At 35.8% G+C, this 19,920-nt stretch overlaps 1 protein-coding gene across 1 annotated transcript in view; it reads left to right on the top strand.

The window, feature by feature from the left end:
• The first annotated feature begins 3,221 nt into the window (after positions 1 to 3,221).
• The window catches only part of C3H4orf17 (chromosome 3 C4orf17 homolog), a 37,080-nt gene continuing 20,381 nt past the window's right edge, over positions 3,222 to 19,920 (top strand). The window contains exons 1-5 of the mRNA XM_035293261.3: positions 3,222 to 3,435; positions 4,333 to 4,398; positions 7,148 to 7,371; positions 16,425 to 16,634; positions 18,189 to 18,253. Of these exons, the coding sequence (XP_035149152.1) occupies positions 7,239 to 7,371; positions 16,425 to 16,634; positions 18,189 to 18,253 (408 nt within the window). The 5' untranslated portion in view covers positions 3,222 to 3,435; positions 4,333 to 4,398; positions 7,148 to 7,238. The remainder of the gene's footprint in view (positions 3,436 to 4,332; positions 4,399 to 7,147; positions 7,372 to 16,424; positions 16,635 to 18,188; positions 18,254 to 19,920) is intronic.

Below are 19,920 nucleotides of genomic sequence, written 5' to 3'. Positions count from 1 at the left end.
TCCAAAACACTGACATTACAGGTATAAGCCACCATACCTGGCCTGAAGCTTTATATTTTCTGCCTATCCAATGTGAACTCAGATTTTAAATCTATGAAGAGAACTCTGAGGGTTTATTCATTTTTTCGAAGAGCTTCTTTTTAATTCTTTTGAAGTTTTGAGTTACTCATATTCTTAGAAGAAGGTATGACTAACAGGAAGTCTTTGGAAAAGAGCTGGGTGAGAACTCTCGAAAGGCCGCAGTCAAGATATGTGCTCTGGCTTGGGTCTTCCTTTGAGGTCCTCTTTCAAGGTCCTTCTTTTGAAGTTCTCATGGTTGTTGGCATATTCATTTTTTTTCCAACTGTAGAACTCCTAACACCTTGCTTCTTTAAGGTCAGCAGGGGAACATCTCTCACACTGAGTAAGACCTATATCTTCTTTTAAAGGGCTTATCTGATTAGGTTAGGCCAGCCCAAAATAATCTCCTTTCAATTAACAGAGCTTGATAAACTCAAAGTCATTCTGATTAGGGACTTTATCTCTGTAAAATCTCTTCATCTTTGCCAGAAAATGCAACCTAATTGCAGGAGCAATATTATCATATTAACAGGTCTACTCACACTCAAGAGAAGGAGATAACACAGAGTGTGTATACCACAGGGAGGAAATCTTGGGGGCCATTGTAGAATTCTTTCTATGTCACTTACGTCAGCATTTTTGCCGTGCTCTAGAGATCACAGACTGAAAAGTACTGTTTTCTGCGATTTGTTACAAATCACAGATATTTGTTACAAATCACAGGTATTTGTTACAAATTCGAGACTGAAAAATATGCTTTTAAAATTGACAGAACAGAGTATAGCATAGTCAAAACACCAGATAAAATTAGTTTATTCTTCCACTGTGTTAAATTAGCATCTCTTCCTTACATTGCTTTCTCATATGTTAATCAGACCCCTGTGGCATTTTTATAGTAAATGCAAAGCGAGAATTTTAGGTGATCAAAATAAATAGACCTAACTAGTTCACAGCTCTGAGATGTGACCACACTGCTTATTCATGGAGAGAACAGACTAAGTGGCTTCAACAACAGAAATTGATATTTTCAAGGTTCTGGAGGCTGAAGCCTTGCTTAGTCAATTTGGGCTGCTATAACAAAATATGCTAGACTGGCTGACTTATAAACAATAGAAACTTATTTCTTACAGTTATGGAAGCTGGTAAGGCTAAGATCAAGGCACTGACAGATTCAATGTCTGGTGAGGAACCACTTACTGGTGATAGATGTCCCTTTCTTGCTTTGTCCTAACATGGCCAGCTAATGCAAAAAGACAAAAGGGCTCTGATGTCACTTCCTTTTAGTATAAAGACAATAGGACTGTAAGATTAGGGTCTAACCATTATAACCTTATTTAACCTTAATCACCTCCTTAAGGAATCCATCTGCAAATACAGTCACATTGGGGGTTAGAGATTAATATATACATTTGTTGGGGGACAAAACTCAGTTCATAACAATTTTCAAAATATCTGTGAAAAATGAACAATCTGTGGATTTCCTGCTTATCATGATCCCCAGATAATGTTTAAAAATCACTAATTACCATTCATAAATATATGCACATATTCCAAAAAAAACTCTCCATCTATTTTCTTTGCTAAAATAATAGAGTATCCAAGGCAACAAAGATACCTGTGCTACCCTGAGCAGTGCAGCAGAACAAACTTTGTCTTTTTTATTCTGACAGAATTAATGCAAAGAAGCCAGTTGTATCATTTTTTTCCTATTAATGAGACCAGAAAATTCCCCATGGGTCTTTATAAAGGGAAAATAACATAGTTACATAGCCTGGTACATGTTTTTCTCTAGTGGCCCTCTTTAAGGGAAAGCACAGCACACAGTGTATAGACTTCTTCTACACAGAGGTAGGTACTAATGTCAGGATCTGTGGTTGAGGCTGCTTTTTATAACCCAATATACACTTTGTTTCTCTCTTGTTAGAGCCTCTGTTTTAGAATGGGGTGTCAATGTGCCGTGTTAAGAAACTACGTTTTCTATCCTTCCTTGCAGCTATAAATGGTTAATGCAATCTAGATTATTGTCTGGGACCATGAAAAAGCTCTTACAAAGGGAGCAGATAGCTAGCACATGCCCTTCTCAGCCCTTACATCTCCAACCTTCCTCTTATTTCCTGCTTGGAGTATAGATTTGATATATGCAAATATAGCAGCGATCTTGGATGACTAGAACTTCAGGAACTATCTTGGACGAGGGCTAATTTCAAAAATGGAAGCCAAATATAAACAAAGATGGACCTAAAACATAGATAAAGCCGAGGTCCATAATGATGCTTCATAAAGTGTCCATACCAACCCTAGACGGTTGACCTCTTTCATGTGAAGAAGAAATAAATATATGTCTATCTTACTTAAAATAGTATTTCTGCTCTCTATTATTAGCTGTAAAAAAGTTTCTCAACTGACACAAACTGAAGACTAAATATCTCAAAATTTGAAAATTACCTTAGAAAGACAATTATATCTGCCATAAAATCCCCCGTAAACTACAGAAAAGCAGGGAGGCATAAATCATGAACGGGTTATGGGCAAAGGCATTTAAGCCTTTAACTCTTGGGCCAGTCAAGAAAATAGACCAATTAGGCTCTGCTTGCACTGTTTTAAGTTAGCATTTGCCTTTCAGAAATTGTCTATATTGCCTTCAGAGGCTGTAACTCAGAAATTCAAAATCACATGTGTTATGAAAAATCTTGTGAAGCACCACACGTACATGTGTGTATGTTTCTCTATGACTTCTAATTACCGTTTCAACATTTTTTCACGGCTGTTGAACAGTCGTCAGCACATTCTGACTACCAGAGCAGTGTATTCCATTCACAATTATTAGAAACTCCTTAAAAGCATGTATACCTTCTCCCACTGGTTTTTGATTAAGCTAAACTTGGTTATACCATAACTGTTCTTTAAGCAGAATTGTGGGAAAAATTATACATTTGATTTGTATTGCTCTTTGTTTTATCTTTCTCATTTTTCTTTCTCTTGCATTGGATTTAACTCTATTATATGTCCAAAACTGAGGAAAGTCCCTTGTGGCCATGTGGTTTCATCAAGTGGGTAACTGGAGGTCTGAGAAGGTTCTAGAATTTAGATTTTTCTAAGGAATGTTACCACGTTGCTAAGCTATGTAACATATCTTAACCAGGGAGCCACATAGGCTCCTTGGAGTAAGAGTGTGAGAAACTGGAAGAAGACAGTTGTATTCTTTTGGAAGCATTCGAGGTTGGGCTGTCTCTACCAATTAAAAACTTCTAGCTTAAGTGCAGAGACTTAAGGAAATCAACAAAAATTCAGCCTATTCATATTATAAGGCTGGGAGGGTATCAACAGACTTGAGTTCCTGTCAGCAAGATCACCTGCTTTTAATACTGTTGTCAGGTATAATTTTAAATTTATCTTAGAATAATGTTCTAACATTTTAGGTGTGAGTTAATAGTCCTCAAATTCATTCTTTTTTCAAGATTATGTAAAACCCAAATAAATCTGTTTTAAGAAAATGAAATATGCAAAGTTTGTAGACTAAAGACATTTATTCTGTGGAAAACATCTAGTTCTCTTTAACAAATATTTATTGAGCATTTACTATGTGGCTGACCATATTCTAGGTTTCGGGAACGCAAAGATAAAAAACTGAGCTAGATCATTGCCTACTTGATTATCACATCCTTTTGAGAGGAGCAGAAAATAAAGGAATGTAAAATAAATAATATCAGGGAGTGACACACACTACAAAGATAGCTTAAGGAGGAAAAGGGCTAGAGATCAATAGAGGCTGGGATGACAGTGGGAGCTGCTTTTGAGAGGGAGTTAGAAAGGCTTTTGGAGAAAGCGTCCTTTAGACAGAGAAATAAGTGAGGGAGAAAGCCATTGGTATTAATATTTGGCTTCCATTTTTGAAGTTATCTCTTGTCCAAGAGGGTTCCTAAAGTTTCAGTATCCAAGACCTAAGGGGTGTGAATTCTAGGATAAAGGAGATCTGCAAATGCAGATTTGGTTTTCATCACCTAAATAATGGTCTTTATATCCCTACGAATTCATAAGAACTTTCATCTGTGTATTAATCAGACATTATATTCTTTCTGTGTCAGCATACATTTTATACATGTGCTATTTTGGAGTAAGAATATTAATATTTAATACAGATACATGGCATATTCTAAGTAACAATGGCCAGAGTTAGAACTAGGTGGATTAATAATGCTTTTAAAACCACCTATTTTTTAGGATTTTGTGTTATTTAGTCTGAATAAAATTTAATAATTTACTCATATATAGGTAGATTCAAGAGGCTATAGGAAAGGAAATACTGCTTCCAGGAGTATTTGCACAATTCTGTGAAAGGTAAGTACTAACTTTAATTAAATTTTCATATAGACTTACTTCTACAGAGTTTTCCTTTTCTGAGTTAGCATCACAATTAAGATAGAAGTATAAATGGAACTCAGCTACCTTCATTCAGGAAATCTCTTGGGTTCATCTTGTAAAACAAGGCCTCAGCCTAGGTTTTACAACACATAGGTAGTGAGATGAGAATAAAGATATGTACTAACAATAGCTAAAATACTCAGGTTTGCAAATTATTTACTTTTAAAAAGCAATTTAGCACAAAGAAGGGTGAATTACCTGGCATTTATTTGCAATGCCATGTGCTTACATGATTGGAGTTAGAACCCATGATGCAGCTCTTCTGAGCAATAGTCACTGACACACCACAGTTGAATCAGTAGTGTGTAGTACATTGCTTCCCCACAATTTTGAAATGCATTAAAAAAAATCTAAACATGTGATGAAAATGTGTCTTCCACACAAACATCATCTATCATGTATATTGTGGTGGGGAAAATGTGCTGAGAACCAACATTCTACGTCACATAGCAATTACCTGTTAGGTTAAAATACTGGAAACAAGTGTGTAGTTTATATTGATTTTTCATTTGTGCATGTGTATGTGTTTTGTACACAAATCCCATCCATGAAGATATCTCCCAAAGGCCCTATTTCCTAATACTGTCACATTGGTGATTAGGTTTCAAAATATGAATTTGGTGTTGGGGGTACACAGTCATTTACATCATAGTCAACATAATGTATATTTTGAATTTAGTAGAATTTTTAGTGATATATGTGGATACAATATTTATATATTACCTTCACTCCTTAAACATTATTCTTGAACGGCAAAAAGTCATAACATCAGATTAAACTTCCTGTAAGCCAAGAGTAAGTATTATAGCATCTTCTTAACTTAAGGTATAAAAACAAGATGAATTTCAGACTTCCAGGAGGCACTGCTATTTTAATAAGAGGAAGAAAATAATTATCTGCATTGTTTTCTTGTTGACCTTTTATACCAGAATTTAAAGTGTATCACTACCCTTTAAGCTAATCTAAGAGAACTGATGTGGGCCAGACACACATAGTAGAATAACCGAATAGTATCAGCTGACATTTAAGTCAATTTCATCAGGTTATAGATGAACAGACTGAAATCTAGGCAATAAAGCAATTAATCTGTGGTCACTTTGCTGGTTAGTGGCAAATCTGGGACCATAAATCCTATCTTTGAAATTCTGGTTTAATGTCTTTTTCACTCTCCAAATTGCCTGCTGTACCCTTTTCCCGTCAACACAAGTAAAAAGCAAATTTACTGGCTTAATTGTACAAAAGGTCCCACACTGAAAGAATGATCAAGGCTAAAGTGTAATTTAAACAAGGAGGTTAGAACTAGCTCCTCACAGTGATATTCATAAAAAACAATATAAAAATACACTTTTTTTTGGTAGATAGATATTTTCTGAATTTAATGTCTACATTTATTTTATCCAACCTAGAATAATTTTATTATTTATATATATCAAACTGAATTTCCTAAAAACCAGATGTTCTGTGGCAACAAGCCTGGGAATATATACATCATACACTAAGTATATAGCATGAAACACTTAAACATAGATTGCTTTGGTCTAAAAAGATAGTCAGTGATCTAAAAGTATCCATCTCAACAAAATCCTGAGACCAATTTCTAGAATATGAACACTTTTTTGACACTGCAAATTATTCTAACCAAAAAAATCTCTGCCATGGTTATAAATAAAATGTATATTTCTTAATTCTGCCATGATGAAAAAGATTTCCATTTAAGATAGAAAAAATACAACAGGCACTAGAAAATCATGCTTCTTGGATTTCAAAAGTAGTATACTATCTACTTTTATAGTAGTATACTAGATAGTAGTATACTATGGATTTCAAAAGTATATTATACTATCTACTTTTATAGTAGTATACTATCTAAGCTTACTTAAAGTAATGTACTTTCTTTAAGTAAGCTATTATTTAAAGTTTAAATAATGGCTTTCTATGTTCTTAATCCAGAAATATTATTTTCTACATTGTTGTAAATTCACTAAAATACATAACATTGTCTTTAATCTCCTAGGTCTAAAATGTCTTAAATCTCCTAGGTCTAAAATCTCCTAGGTGTCTAAAAATGTTTGCTGAATAACTGAAGGACCATTAATTGTTACTGAGTATTGCAAACAACAATATGGCAAAGGTTCTCTGGTTTATCATCTCTACATATATCACTCTTTTGGATTTTTTTCCTCCTTTGGGTTTTACCATTCTCTCAGAAGATGATACACATTTATGATGCTGGGTTTTATAGGTGCAATATGAATGGTCTTAACTTAAAATTAATTAAATGTAAAGTGCATTTGTGAGTATTATATTTAAAAGTCATCATTTAAGTTTATCAAAATTGATAATCACATAATACATTTTTATGTTGGTAAGTCAACAAAGTGAGCTCAAATGAAAGTAAAAACAGAATATACTTTATACTTTTTACAAATGTGATATAAATATTTCAAAATCAAACACTTTGGTTTTCCTGTAGGAAAATTTTTTATGATCCATCCATGGTTGCACTTTGCAATGTTCACAAAAATTTGGTCTGAAAGCAAAACAGACTCACATTGCTGTAACCTGAGAAACAATTTAGTTCAAGCAAAGAAGATGGAGAAATGTTTGATGTATAAGAAAGTGACAAGAAACTCTTGTCAGAATGTTTGTCATTTTGTGATTTCAGGGTCTGAGCACATCTGGAAGTGAGGTCAATCAATTTAGACTCCAAAAACCTTTGTGGCAACAGTGGAGAGGGGAAAATAAACAAATACTCCATGAACATGAATCTCAACCCCTCGACATCTGCTCTTTGGATTGAGGGTAAAGGCAGCCATATTACGGCTAGAAATGTAAGCTGCTTTCTAGTCAGGCACACCCCTCATCCCAGAAGAGTCTGCCACATCAAAGGTAAGGTGGTTTAAGATCCTAGTATATAGATGTAGAATGTACTATTCTCTACACTTGGACCATTTGATAATTCTGGTGGGTAAACACAAGGCTGCTAGTAAAAATATTTAACTAGTGGCAAGATATGGTCATTGACTATTGGGACTAGCTGCCAGCACTGGAGTGAGAGTTGAGGCCTGCAGTCCCTCTTTGCCAGACAGTAACCCTTAAGTCACTTGATTGTTAGGATAGGTGGCTGGAGAGAGGCCAAGGTGGTCAGGGAAATGGGGACCACTCAGAGCTCAGGGCAGCCTTGACCAATTGATATAAAAATATTTTAGTATTTTAACAATGCACACATCCATGTTAGCATCTACATGCTAAATATCACCCCTAAGGAAGCATGTTTTACTCCTGCCTCCTTCCCTTATGTCTCGTCTTTTCTCCCTTCCTCCTTGCCTCCTGCCCTCATTCTCTCCCTCCATCTCTTTCTCCTTTTTCCTTCCTCTCTCCTTTTACTTTAACTTTATATGATAGAATTACTCAAAATTATACATTAATAACTGCATTTCCCTTTTGAGGGAGGTAGTTCAATTGAGCTTGGATTGAAGAATTTTAAAAGTACACAGTTTTAAAACACATCTTGTATTCTGAGATGTTATGAGAGGTATAAAGAGAAAATGTTTTGAGAGGTACATTTCTCAAGGTTATGAAATGTATGTAAAACAAGCAGAACTGTTTGGACTTCACAAGGTGAACTTGTCAATTCACCTAGGATGGCGTGACTGTGTGATACTCCCCCCACACAAAATAGCATATCAACATTGGCTATTGGGTGTAATTTAAATAGATCCTCACACCCATCCCTGAGATTCTTATCCCTAAGAGAAATGCTGTCATAGTGAGCCCCAGCAGATGAAAATGTGTCATATTCCTGAGGTGACAGAAAAAGTGTTATTAAAAACCAATGTTATTTGGTTTAGGCAAATAATTCATGACTAAGACCACAAAAGCAAATGCGACAAAAACAAAAATAAATAAATGGGACCTAATTAAACTAAAAAGCTTTTGCAAAGCAAAAGAAATTATCAGCAGAGTAAACAGACAACCCACAGAGTGGGAGAAAATATTTGCAAACTATACATCCGACAAAGTACTGGTATCTAGAATCTACAAGGAACTCAAACAAATCAAGCAAGAAAAAAAAACAAATACTCCCGTCAAAAAGTGGGCAAATAACATGAAACAAAATTCTCAAAAGAAGATATACAAACAGCCAACAAACATGAAAAAATGCTCAACATTGCTAATTATCAAGGAAATGCAAATTAAAACCACAATGAGATATCACCTTACTCCTGTAAGTATAGCCATAATTAAAAAGTCAAAACACAATAGAAGTTGGCATAGTTGTGGTGAAAGGGGAACGCTTTTACACTTACGATGGAAATGTAAGCTAGTATACAATCACTATGGAAAAACAGTATGTAGATTCCTTAAAGAACTAAAGGCAGAACTACCATTCAATCCAGCAATCCCACTACTGGGTATCTTAATAAAAGGAAAAGAAGTCATTATATGAAAACGACACATGTGCATGCATGTTTACACCAGCACAGTTCACAATTACAAAGATATGGAACCAACTTAAGTGCACATTAACCAAGTAGATTTTTAAAAATGTGGTATATATATACCATGAAACACTACTCAGCCATAACAAGGAATGAAATAATATCTTTTGCAGCAACTCAGATGGTGATGAGGCCATTATTCTAAGTGAAGTAACTCAGGAATGGAAAACCAAAGACTCTATGTTCTCACGTACAAGTGGGAGCTAAGCTAGAGGATGCAGAGGCATAGGAATTATATAATGAACTTTGGGGACTCAGTGGGAAGGTTGAAGAGGGTGAGGGATAAAAGACTACATATTGGGTTCAGTGTACACTGATTGAATGATGGGTGCACCAAAATTTCAGAATCACCACTAAATAACTTATCCAGTAATAAATCATTCTGTTATAAAGATACCTGGACCTGTATGTTCACTGCAGCACTATTCACAGTAGCAAAGACATGGAATCAACCTAAATGCCCATCAGTGATAGACTGGATAAAGAAAATGTGGTACATATATACCAAGGAATACTATGCAATGATATAAAGAATGAGATCATGTCCTTTGTAGGGATATGGGTGGAGTTGTAAGCCATTATCCTCAGCACACTAATGCAGGAACAGGAAACCAAATACCACATATTCTCACTTGTAAGTGAGAGGTAAATGATGAGAACATAGGGACACATAGAGGGGAACAACATACACTGGGGCCATTCAGAGGGTTGAGATTGGGAGGAGGGAGAGTGTTAGGAAAAATAACTAATGGGTACGAGGCTTAACACCTGGATGATGAAATAATCTGTACGACAAACTCCATGACACAAGTTGGCCTATCTATATAACAAACCTGTAGTTGTACTCCTGAACTTAAAATAAAAGTTAAAAAAAGAATTTATCCATGTAACCAAAAATCACCTATCTTCAAAAACATTGAAATAAAAATAAAAATAATTATTAAAAAACTGTAAAATGAAACAAAATAATGTCACGATAGAAATAAACCATACTTTGTTGAAAAGGGGGCAGAGTGTGGAGATAGAAAAGAGAATTAGGAAGCTGTTGCACCTGTTCAGATACATAAGGACAAGCATCCTGCTATGCTGTTGGCAGCAAGACCAAGCAATGGCAGAATATGAGGCTAGAGAGAGTTTGTAGGGAAGAAATGAAAAGGTCCTGGTAACTGATTAGTATAGAAGGTGAAAAGGAACAAGTCACACACCCTCTGCACCTTTCCACACTCTTAGTTATTATAATTTAAAAATGTGTTGCTTTTGATCAAACAGGAAAGCTGAAAGGGAGAAGGTGAAGTGATGTCATTTAGAAGATTCATTTCTAATACATATTCAATTTCTAATACACAAGGAACCTTGTTCTAGATGTGAGAGATAGAACAAAGTTTCTGAGAAAGAAAAAAAAAATGTCCCTACCCTCATGGAGCCCACATTCTCATTAGACTAAAATCAATTCAGTTGTATACACACTGCATGTGTAGTAACACCAGGCATCTAAATGGAAATGGGCTGCCCACAATCCCAAACCTAGAATAGAAATCTATGTCTGAATCTCAAATACGAACTTAGAAGTAGAGATGCACATTGGGAGTCATCAACATTGAAATATTTAAAGGAATGAGTATCTATCATCTCTTTATTCATTCAGCCATCTATATTTTTATTCATTCATTCAACAAATATTTATTTAGAATGAAATATAGGCAAGAGCTTCCCCTCTGGCTGGTCAAGTCACTCTGTAAAATGTCAATAATAATAATAATACCTACATCAGGGTTAAGTATATAAACAAGGAGGGCAAGTGTCAACACAGCATAGAATGTTAGGAAACTGTAGAAGATCCTTGTGCCTATTATGGAGAATGTTGGGAGGAGGGAAGGGATAATGGCAAATTGGGGTTGAGAAGTGGATTAAGAGGCCAGATTTAGGCAGGCTCTGTATATCATGCTAGGGAATTTATATTTCTTCACAACCAAAAGAGATGTCTACATTCATGGTTTTTACTTCCTCACCTGTGAGCCACTCTCTAGCCCACTGAAGCCTGACCTTTTCACCCACCATTGTGCATAGGCTATGCTTGCTAAGGTTACCACTATCCATCAGTTTGACAAATCCAATAAGCATAATCAGTAAAGATGCCTGTTGTTGTAAAGTAACAAAAACAAATCAACTTGGTTTGTACAACAAAGATCTATTGGCTCAAATAACTGGAAATTCCATCAGGAAGGTGGGCTTTAGGTTTGATTTGACGGCCCAGTTAAACAACCTGCCATTTTTAATCTCTTCTCTCTGCTTTCCACAATCCCAGACTCATCCTAGAACTGACTTGTTCCTCTCATAGTGACAACATAGCACATCACTTCTTAACTTCACATCTGCATGTCACTCAGACTTCTTTCCAGCAGATTTCAGCAAAATTCCTCTTATATTTTCATTTTATCAGCACACAGCAGGTCACATGCCATCCCTGAATGAATCCTCATGGACATGGAAGTGACATGCAGAGATTAGTAGGCCATAGTTCAGATAACCAATCACTGTGTCAAGGGGAATGGGTTCAGTCTTCCCCAGAACATATGGCTGCCGGGACTGCAGAGTGGTAGATAAGGGGAGGATAATGAAGTAAAAATAACCTGGGTACTGTTGTTAAGGAAAGATAGAAATGAGTCCTGGGCAGAACTGACAGATATCCACTACACTGCAATCTTCATCTTGACCTCTTTACTGCATTTGACACAGCTAACCACCCCTCTATTCCTCTCTCTCTTTCTTCACATTTAAAAAAAAATGTAGCTTCTGTAACAACATATTTTTCAAATATGTGTCTTAGACTCAGACACCTCTTTAAAAGTTTAGACCTGTATATTCAACTGCCTACTTGCAATGCACAGAACGTCTCATGGGCACCTTGAACTTTGCTCTTCAAAACTGAACTCTTGATCTTCCTTCAAAAGCAAGATCCCCAACCACTGTATCCTAACAAATAAATGGTACTGTAAATTGAAGTTCTTCTTTAACTCCTCTCCCTCATTCTCTTACCCTTGCAATGCTTCACTTGATTTGTCATTTTCCTTCTAAATATTTTGTAAATTCAGCACTTCTCTCCATGGCTACTGTCACAGCTCCATTCTAGGCCACTCTGGTCTCCTGCTTTGACTACTACTTTGCAATTTGTAAACCTCATAACAGCCTTACTTCCACTCTTGCCCTCTTTCCAGTCAATTCTCCACAAAACAACCAGAAAGGTCATATTAAAATGTAAATTTGACTGTTTAGGCCAGGCTCAGTAGCTCACACCTGCATTCCCAACACTCTGGGAAGCCAAGGTGGAAAGATAGATTGAGGTCAGGAGTTGGTGGTGCACCTGTAGTTCCAGCTTCTCAGGAGTCTGGGACAGGACAATCACTTGAGCCCGGAAGTTCAAGGCTGCAGTGAGCCATAACTGTGCCACTGCACTCCAGCTTGGGAGACAGAGCAAGACCTGCCTCTTAAAAAAAAAAAAAATAGACTATTTATCCTACACAAAATCCTTCAGAGGCTTCCCATGCATTTAGGATAAGGTGGTTAATTTTGACATAGGCCAAAACATTCCCTATTATGTAATCTCATCTGTCAACTGCCCTCCTCCCTTATGTATATGCCACAGTGGACTTGTCTAAGTTGCTTGAACATGTCACAAGCCCTTTCCACCTCTGGATTTATATACATAATCCTCTCTCTAATCATAAACCTCTCCTCATTATTTGTGTTATTTTGGTTTAAATATCACTTCAGAGAGACTTTTCAGGCTTCATATCCTCAATCTAAATTAGATTTTCTTATGGCATTTTTTCATAGTACTCTATATTTTTCTTTAGAGCAATTGTCTTAGATAGACTCGAAGGTGGATATTTGTGTGAAGGAGCTTTATCAGGAAGTGCTTTTGGGAACAACACTGATAAGTAAGCAGTAAGTGAAGGAAGCAGAACTGGGTAGAAGGGGAAGTGAAACTGCGGATACATTAGGGACCTCAGCCAATCTCATAAGGAGCAGTAGAGCTTCAGAGGTGTCTCGATTTCAGGTAAGGGAACCAGGCCTTTGTAATTCCCACCAACCACTCACTATGTACAAGAGCTCTCACTGTGGGCTGGCGCAGTGGCTCACACCTGTAATCCCAATACTTTGGGAGGCTGAGGCAGGCAGATCACGAGGTCAGGAGATTAAGACCATCCTAGCCAACATAGTGACACCCTGTTTCTACTAAAATACAAAAATTAGCTGGGCATGGTCGCAGGTGCCTGTAATCCCAGCTACTCGGGGGCCTAAGGCGGAAGAATCTCTTGATTCTGGGAGGTGGAGGATGCAGTAAGTCGAGCTTGCACTATTGTACTCCAGCCTGGGCAACAAGAGCAAAACTCCATTTCAAAAAAAAAAAAAAAAGCTCTCACCGTGTACAAGAGCTCCCTTTAGCCAAGAGCAATTCCCAGAGAGGGACTCAGAATGAGCCATAAGTAACTTTACTCACCTAGGCTTGAATAACATTCCCATCTGTACTGTGAATGATGATGAAAATGCATTTGGAAAATTTTGGGGAGTTGGCTAGTAACTGACACATGTGGCAGCTGGGGAGCTGAGTTCCTATGAACTGAAGGCATGATCTAAGTAGATGGTGAGTGTACTACAACAATTACCACACCTTATGACTAAATACTTATTTTCATCACTATTTGAATAGTTTCAAACATCCTCCACCAAGCTGTGAGCTCCATGAAGGTGTGTCTGTTTTGTTCACGATTTCCCTCAAATTCCTAAGGAGCGGTTGCCACATGTGAGGTGCTAGATAAATTATTATGAAAGGAAAGGAGTTTAAATTGCATCCAGATAAATTTGTAGTTACTGATAGACTTTAAACAGGATTTATATTCTACATCAGCAGTCTCATAGTTCTCTGTCCTTGAGAAATTGATCTCATTTTTAAAAAATCATTCTAACTATACTGTAGAAAGTGGAAGAGGAGCAGGGCCTCAGTAGAGATTGGGAGATCAGTTAAGAGACTGACTCAGTCATCAAAGTGGGATGGAATGAGGAATGGGACAGGGCAGAGAGAGGAGCAGAGAAGGTTGAACCTGGAGTAGAGTGAGGAAAGCCTAGCTAAGCAGCACAGAAAGAACCAGCAGAGGGAAACAAATTCAAGGAAAATGGCTAGGAGACTAGCAAAGTCGTATTCCTAAAGGATATTAGGAAAATGAAGGCCGAGGGGAAGCAAGCAGATGTCATTGTAAAGAAGTCATAGATGAGCTGGGCATGGTGGCTCATGCCTTTAAGCCCAGCACTTTGGGAGGCCAAGGCAGGTGGATCATGAGATCAGGAGTTTAAGACCAGTCTGGCCAAGATGGTAAACCCTGTCTCTACTAAAAAAAAAAAAAAAAAAAAAAAAATTAGCTGGGCGTGGTGGTGGGTGCCTGTAAATCCACCTATTTGGGAGGCTGAGGCAGAGAATTGCTTGAACCTGGGCAATAGGGCCAAGACTCCATTTCAAAAAAAAAAAAAAAGAGAATAAGTCATAGATGGCCTTGTAATACACTGTCTTGGTCAAACCTGAGGGCATGGTTTTTCACAACTTATGTATGGAAAAAACCCCAAAAATTCACACTTAATTTTTAATTGAAACTGTTTTTTTTTTATGCTAAGAAGAACAAATAGTATTAAACCGAATGATTTTTCTGGTTTTACATACTTTAAAATATTCGATATATACCTCTTCTATATTTTATTTCACATTTTGCTTTGAATTATCTTATACTATAAAACTATTGGCATGCAAGGTACTGATTTTTATGTCTTCAGCTCTCCTATAACGCCTACCACAAAGCCATGCTCATAGTAATATACGTTCAGTTGAAAGAAAATTTTCAATTCCAACGTTTTTTGTCTGCCTTAGAAATCTACTACATTTTAATACTCACTTCTGGGGGAGAAATCTTTGATTAACATTTGGTCCCATTTACAAACTTTGTTAAATACCTTTAAAGCTTTAAATGGCATTTATTCATTAAATATACTTGATTTTTAAAATATTTCACATATTCAACAAATTCCCACTGAGCTGTAAATTACTCCTGTAAGTTAAATAAATTATACTTACAAATATGGATACATTATTTAAGCCATTTCTTTACTTGTTACCAACTTAATAATATTTTCATAGTGTTCTACTTAATACCAGAAATGTAAACTCGGTTTAACATTTTAAACTGTAAATCCAAAGCTAATTTGTTAAATATTCTAATATTCCAAATTATTGAATAAACATTAGCTTAAATGTGTATTTAAGATGTAGATCTTAAATTTGTGATAATTCCGTATTATATATTTAAGATCTATATCTTAAATCATTTAATCTTACATTCTAATGCAGCTCAGAGATGCAATGTGCAAACAGATGTATTATGATATGTGACAAATGCTATGGAAAAATAAAAGCACATAGGGGACAGAGAGTGATGGGGCATGTATCAGACAGAGTTGCCAGAAAAGATGTTTTTGGTGTTATTTGAGAAAACAGTTAAGAATGAAGTGAACCAGTGGTACTGGAGAAACATTTGGAAAAATGAGCTAGTGTAGAAAACACTATCCGGAGGCTTGCCTGGCAATTTCTGGGAAGACAAAGCAGCCACCTCTTACCTCTCATAACTCACCAACAGAAAGCAATGCCCAGCACACCTCCATTTCCCAAGCTGTCCAATTCCACATGATGTAGCATTGATATTGTAAAAAAAAAAACCTGTCTATAATTTAATATTTGAACCAAATCCTATATTTGAGCCAAAAGCAAATAGCTATTTTTAGGAGAGTGATTGAACCCAGAAATCTCTCGAATGAGGAAGGAGTTCCTTTTGTACCAACTTCTCCTTCCTTCTTCTGTCACAATCTACCTTATCCTGCCTCCTAATCCCAGTTCCTACAGATTTTTACCTTCTACCAGCACAAAAAAGGAACCAGTGTATCTCTTCTAAAGACCTACTTACATTGAGGCATTGTGGATGCTTAAAAAAAAAATTAAATCTGACATTCATGAAGAAAACTAGCACAAACCCTCTTAGTCACTGCCAAGCTTTAGGAAGAGAGATATTTGTCTGGGATAGAAGAAGGTCTACTCCACTTGAATCCCAGACCAAGATTAAAAATGTGGGTCTGGTTCTCAAGACTGAGAAAATGGCAGGAGATTTTAAGGAAGCATGTATTACAAACAAAATTGGCTACACTGACTTTCAAAGAATGTCCACCTTGCATTGGTTCATAATACAATTTTATTTTTTTTTGGCTCATACAGTTTGAAGTCCAATATTTTATATACATTAAACGATATTTGGTTGGGAAATTGTTGATCATTCAAAGAAAACCTTTCAAAAAACCTTATCTGGTTATTTGATCTTTTTTTTTTTTAAATCTTTACTCATCTAGGCTTGAATAACATCCCCGTCTGTACTGTGAATGATGATGAGAATGCATTTGGAACATTTTGGGGAGTTGGCCAGTCTAACCACTTAGAGAAGAACAGGATACCATTTGCCAAGTGCAGTTACGCTCCCGGCACTGCAGGTCAGGAAAGCCCTGTAAGAGAAGTGTCGCCAGCCCCAAACAGTGCCAAAGTGCCCCCACGGCCTCATTCTGGTGAGTTGAGTTAGAGCTGATGATATGTTTCTTTATGGCTCCAGCAAACAAGGGTGTGGGGAGTCCATATAATGCTAAAATAGCTGCAGTGATTTTTACATGGTCATAAAGTTTCCTCACTGTGTGGGACATAAATTTTTTTCACTCTTCTAATCTGATTTCAGTAGCACAATAATGTCAAAAATGTTATTACTATTAGTAGTAGTCGTATCCAAGACATATTGGGTGTGGTTCTAGTCTCTAATCCCTACAAAACTAGCTAACAGATGCCAGAAATGAATGTTGATCCAACACTGATAGGGAAACTATGTCAGACAAAAACCAAGTCCAGAAAACACAATAGGAATGAAATTGTATGTTCACATTGTACTCATGAGACTGTCGTGTCCTTATGGTCAGGCCCTGTGTTATTGCTTCCCGTGTTTTTGTCATCCTTCCTTTCTCCCCAGGTCCCAGCATAGTGCCTGGTCCTTAGTAAACAATTGAATTAATTAATTTTTATTGAATTGAATGAAAAAGGTGTTGATCAAAAGTAAAATGTGGAAAAATCCAGAGGGCAAGGTAAAATACAAGCAAGGAATTCGGCAAGGTAAAATAGAAGGAATTCTGCAAGGTAGAAATTATATCCAGTTCTTCTCTTTCTCTTGCCCTATACAATTTACATGCTATTACTAAAACTGTCAGGATACATGAAAATTATAATGGGATAATGTAAAATATATATCTAAAGATAGCAGTAAGAGTGACCAATTATAGAGTACTCACTATGTGGACATATACCGTTCTAAGGTCTTCACACTTAAATCATTTCATCCTTTCAAGAATTTCCCTTCCCTCTCTTCCACTAAAGAGCCAAAGCCCACTTATTCTCCCTTCTTTCTCATATTCCTTTTTATACTATAGAACCTAGAAATTTAGAAACTACATTTGCAAGAAACAGGCCTTTGATGGGAATCAGGTGTCACCACCTAATAAGATTTCTAATACTAGATATAGCCTAAGGTCATCTTTTATCTATAAATTGATGTAAAGGGAAATTAAGTAAAACTTTAAGTGGTTTTAGGGTAACTTAGGGGGATTTAGTTATATGACTGAGTATGAAATGGGTAGGGTTGAGAGGCTGTTCGAAGAAAAAAGAAAATAAAGAATGGTAATTATAATTCAGCACAAACCATCTTTCTGTTTAAAGGGTAAATAACACACCTAAATTCTCTTTAATTAGAGAAAGTGACATTTATATGGACAGGAAACAGAGAAAAATATATCTTATACTAAAATATATACTTTTAAAATCAGTTTAACCAGATCAAGAAAACATTTGCCATGTGTTCTTATATCACCATCTTGGGTATAGAACTGGTTTTTAAATGCAAATACTTTATGTTGTTATAATGCCATTTTACTTGCAAATTTCCTAATATTTATAAACAAATTCCTGAATTGACCTTAAAGTCAGAAATACTCTCATCTATTTCAGCAATTGACACATATATCATGTGACATAAATTCTTTTTCAGTTTAATCTAAACACATTTTTTGTCAATTTCATTTCAGAGCCCAGTAGAAAAATTAAAGAGTGCTTCAAAACTTCCAGTGAGAATCCCTTAGTAATTAAAAAGGTACGGAACAGCTATTTACCATTATCTATTTAGTTTGACTTCTATCATTTCCTCTTTTCTTTACAAACCTTTCTGAAAAGTCACCATGTTTTACAATATTTTTATAGCTTTAGTAAAGTCTAATTAGCATAATATAAGATACACATATTCAAAGTGCACAATTTAATGAGACAAATTTCGACAAATACACAACACATGGGAAAATACCACTGCAATCAAGAGAATGCACATCCTCATCACCCCAAGTTTTGTTATGATTCTGGTTCTCCAACAGGCAAATGTTTGTCTGCTTTCTGTCACTAAAGATTAGCATGTAATTTTTTGAATTTTATATAAATAATGGTGAGTTCTCTTTCTAAAATCTGGTTTCTTTAACTCAGCATGATTATTTTAAGATTCATTCATGTTTTTATGTGCATCAATAGTTCATTCCTTTTTATTGACGAGTATTATTCAACTGTATGGTTAGCCTATAATTTGTTGATCTATTTACATGTTGAGGGGCATTTAGGTTGTTCCCAATTTCTGGCAAAGATAATATGAACATTTGTGTACAAGTCTTTGTTTGGATATATCCTTTCTTTTCTCTTGGATAATACCTATAAGTGAAATAACCGTGTCTTATAGTAGTTGTATGTTTAAGTTTCTGAGAAATAGACAAATTGTTTTCCAAAATGATTGTCCCATTTTACATTCCCACCAGCAGCATAAGAGCTTTCTTTTCTCCACATCTTCCCCAAACTTAGAATGATCAGTCTTTTTTATTTTTAGCCAACCTAATGGGTATGTATTAGAATCTTATTATGGTTTTAATTTGCATTTTCCTTATGAGGTGCACATCTTTTCCAATTCTTAGTCACCATGCATATATCTTTTTATGGGAATTCTATTGTTAAATCTCTTGCCCACTTCTTAAATTGGGTTGTTGACCCTATTTTTTTAATGACATTGTGAAAGTTCTTCATATATTCTAGATTAAACCTTTGTTACATGCATGTTTTTGCAAATATTTCCTTCTAGTTTTAGGCCTGCTCTTTTTTTAATAAGTGTCTTTTAAAAATTTTATAATTTTTCCATTATAGTTTCAGATCTGCATGCTGTTTATCTCTGTATTGTGCTTATTGCAATGGCTATAATCTCCAGTACAATGTTGAATAGAAGTGATGAGAGCAGACATCCCTGCCTTGTACCTAATCATAGAAGGAAAAAATTCAGATTTTCACCATTAAGTACTATGTTAATTTACTTTATTCATAGATGATCTTTATATGGCTTAGAAAGTTCCTTTCCATTCCTAGTGTGCTAAGAGTCTTAACAGGAATGGGGAGAAATGTATTTTGACAAAGCCTGTTTCAGTATCTAGCTGAGATGATCATATAATTTTTCTTTTACAGTCTGTTAACATTGGGAATTACATTGGCTAGGTTTCAAATTTGAACCAACCTTGCATTTCTGGTAGAAACCTCACTTGGTCATGATGTGTTATCCTTGTTATATACTAAAATTTCATAAAATATTTTTAGCATTCTTGTGTCTATATGAGAAAAATTTGTTGTAGCTTCCTTATAATGTCTTTTTTCTGGTTTTAATATCAGCATAATGTTGGCTTTATAAAATAAGTTGGATATCCCTCTTTAACATCCTGGAAGATTTTATGTAGAATGGAT

This window comes from Callithrix jacchus, chromosome 3, assembly GCF_049354715.1.
Source record: "Callithrix jacchus isolate 240 chromosome 3, calJac240_pri, whole genome shotgun sequence".
Lineage (NCBI taxonomy): Eukaryota > Metazoa > Chordata > Mammalia > Primates > Cebidae > Callithrix > Callithrix jacchus.
The sequence above is the reverse complement of the archived record's forward strand: the minus strand, read 5'-3'. Positions and strand labels throughout refer to the sequence as shown.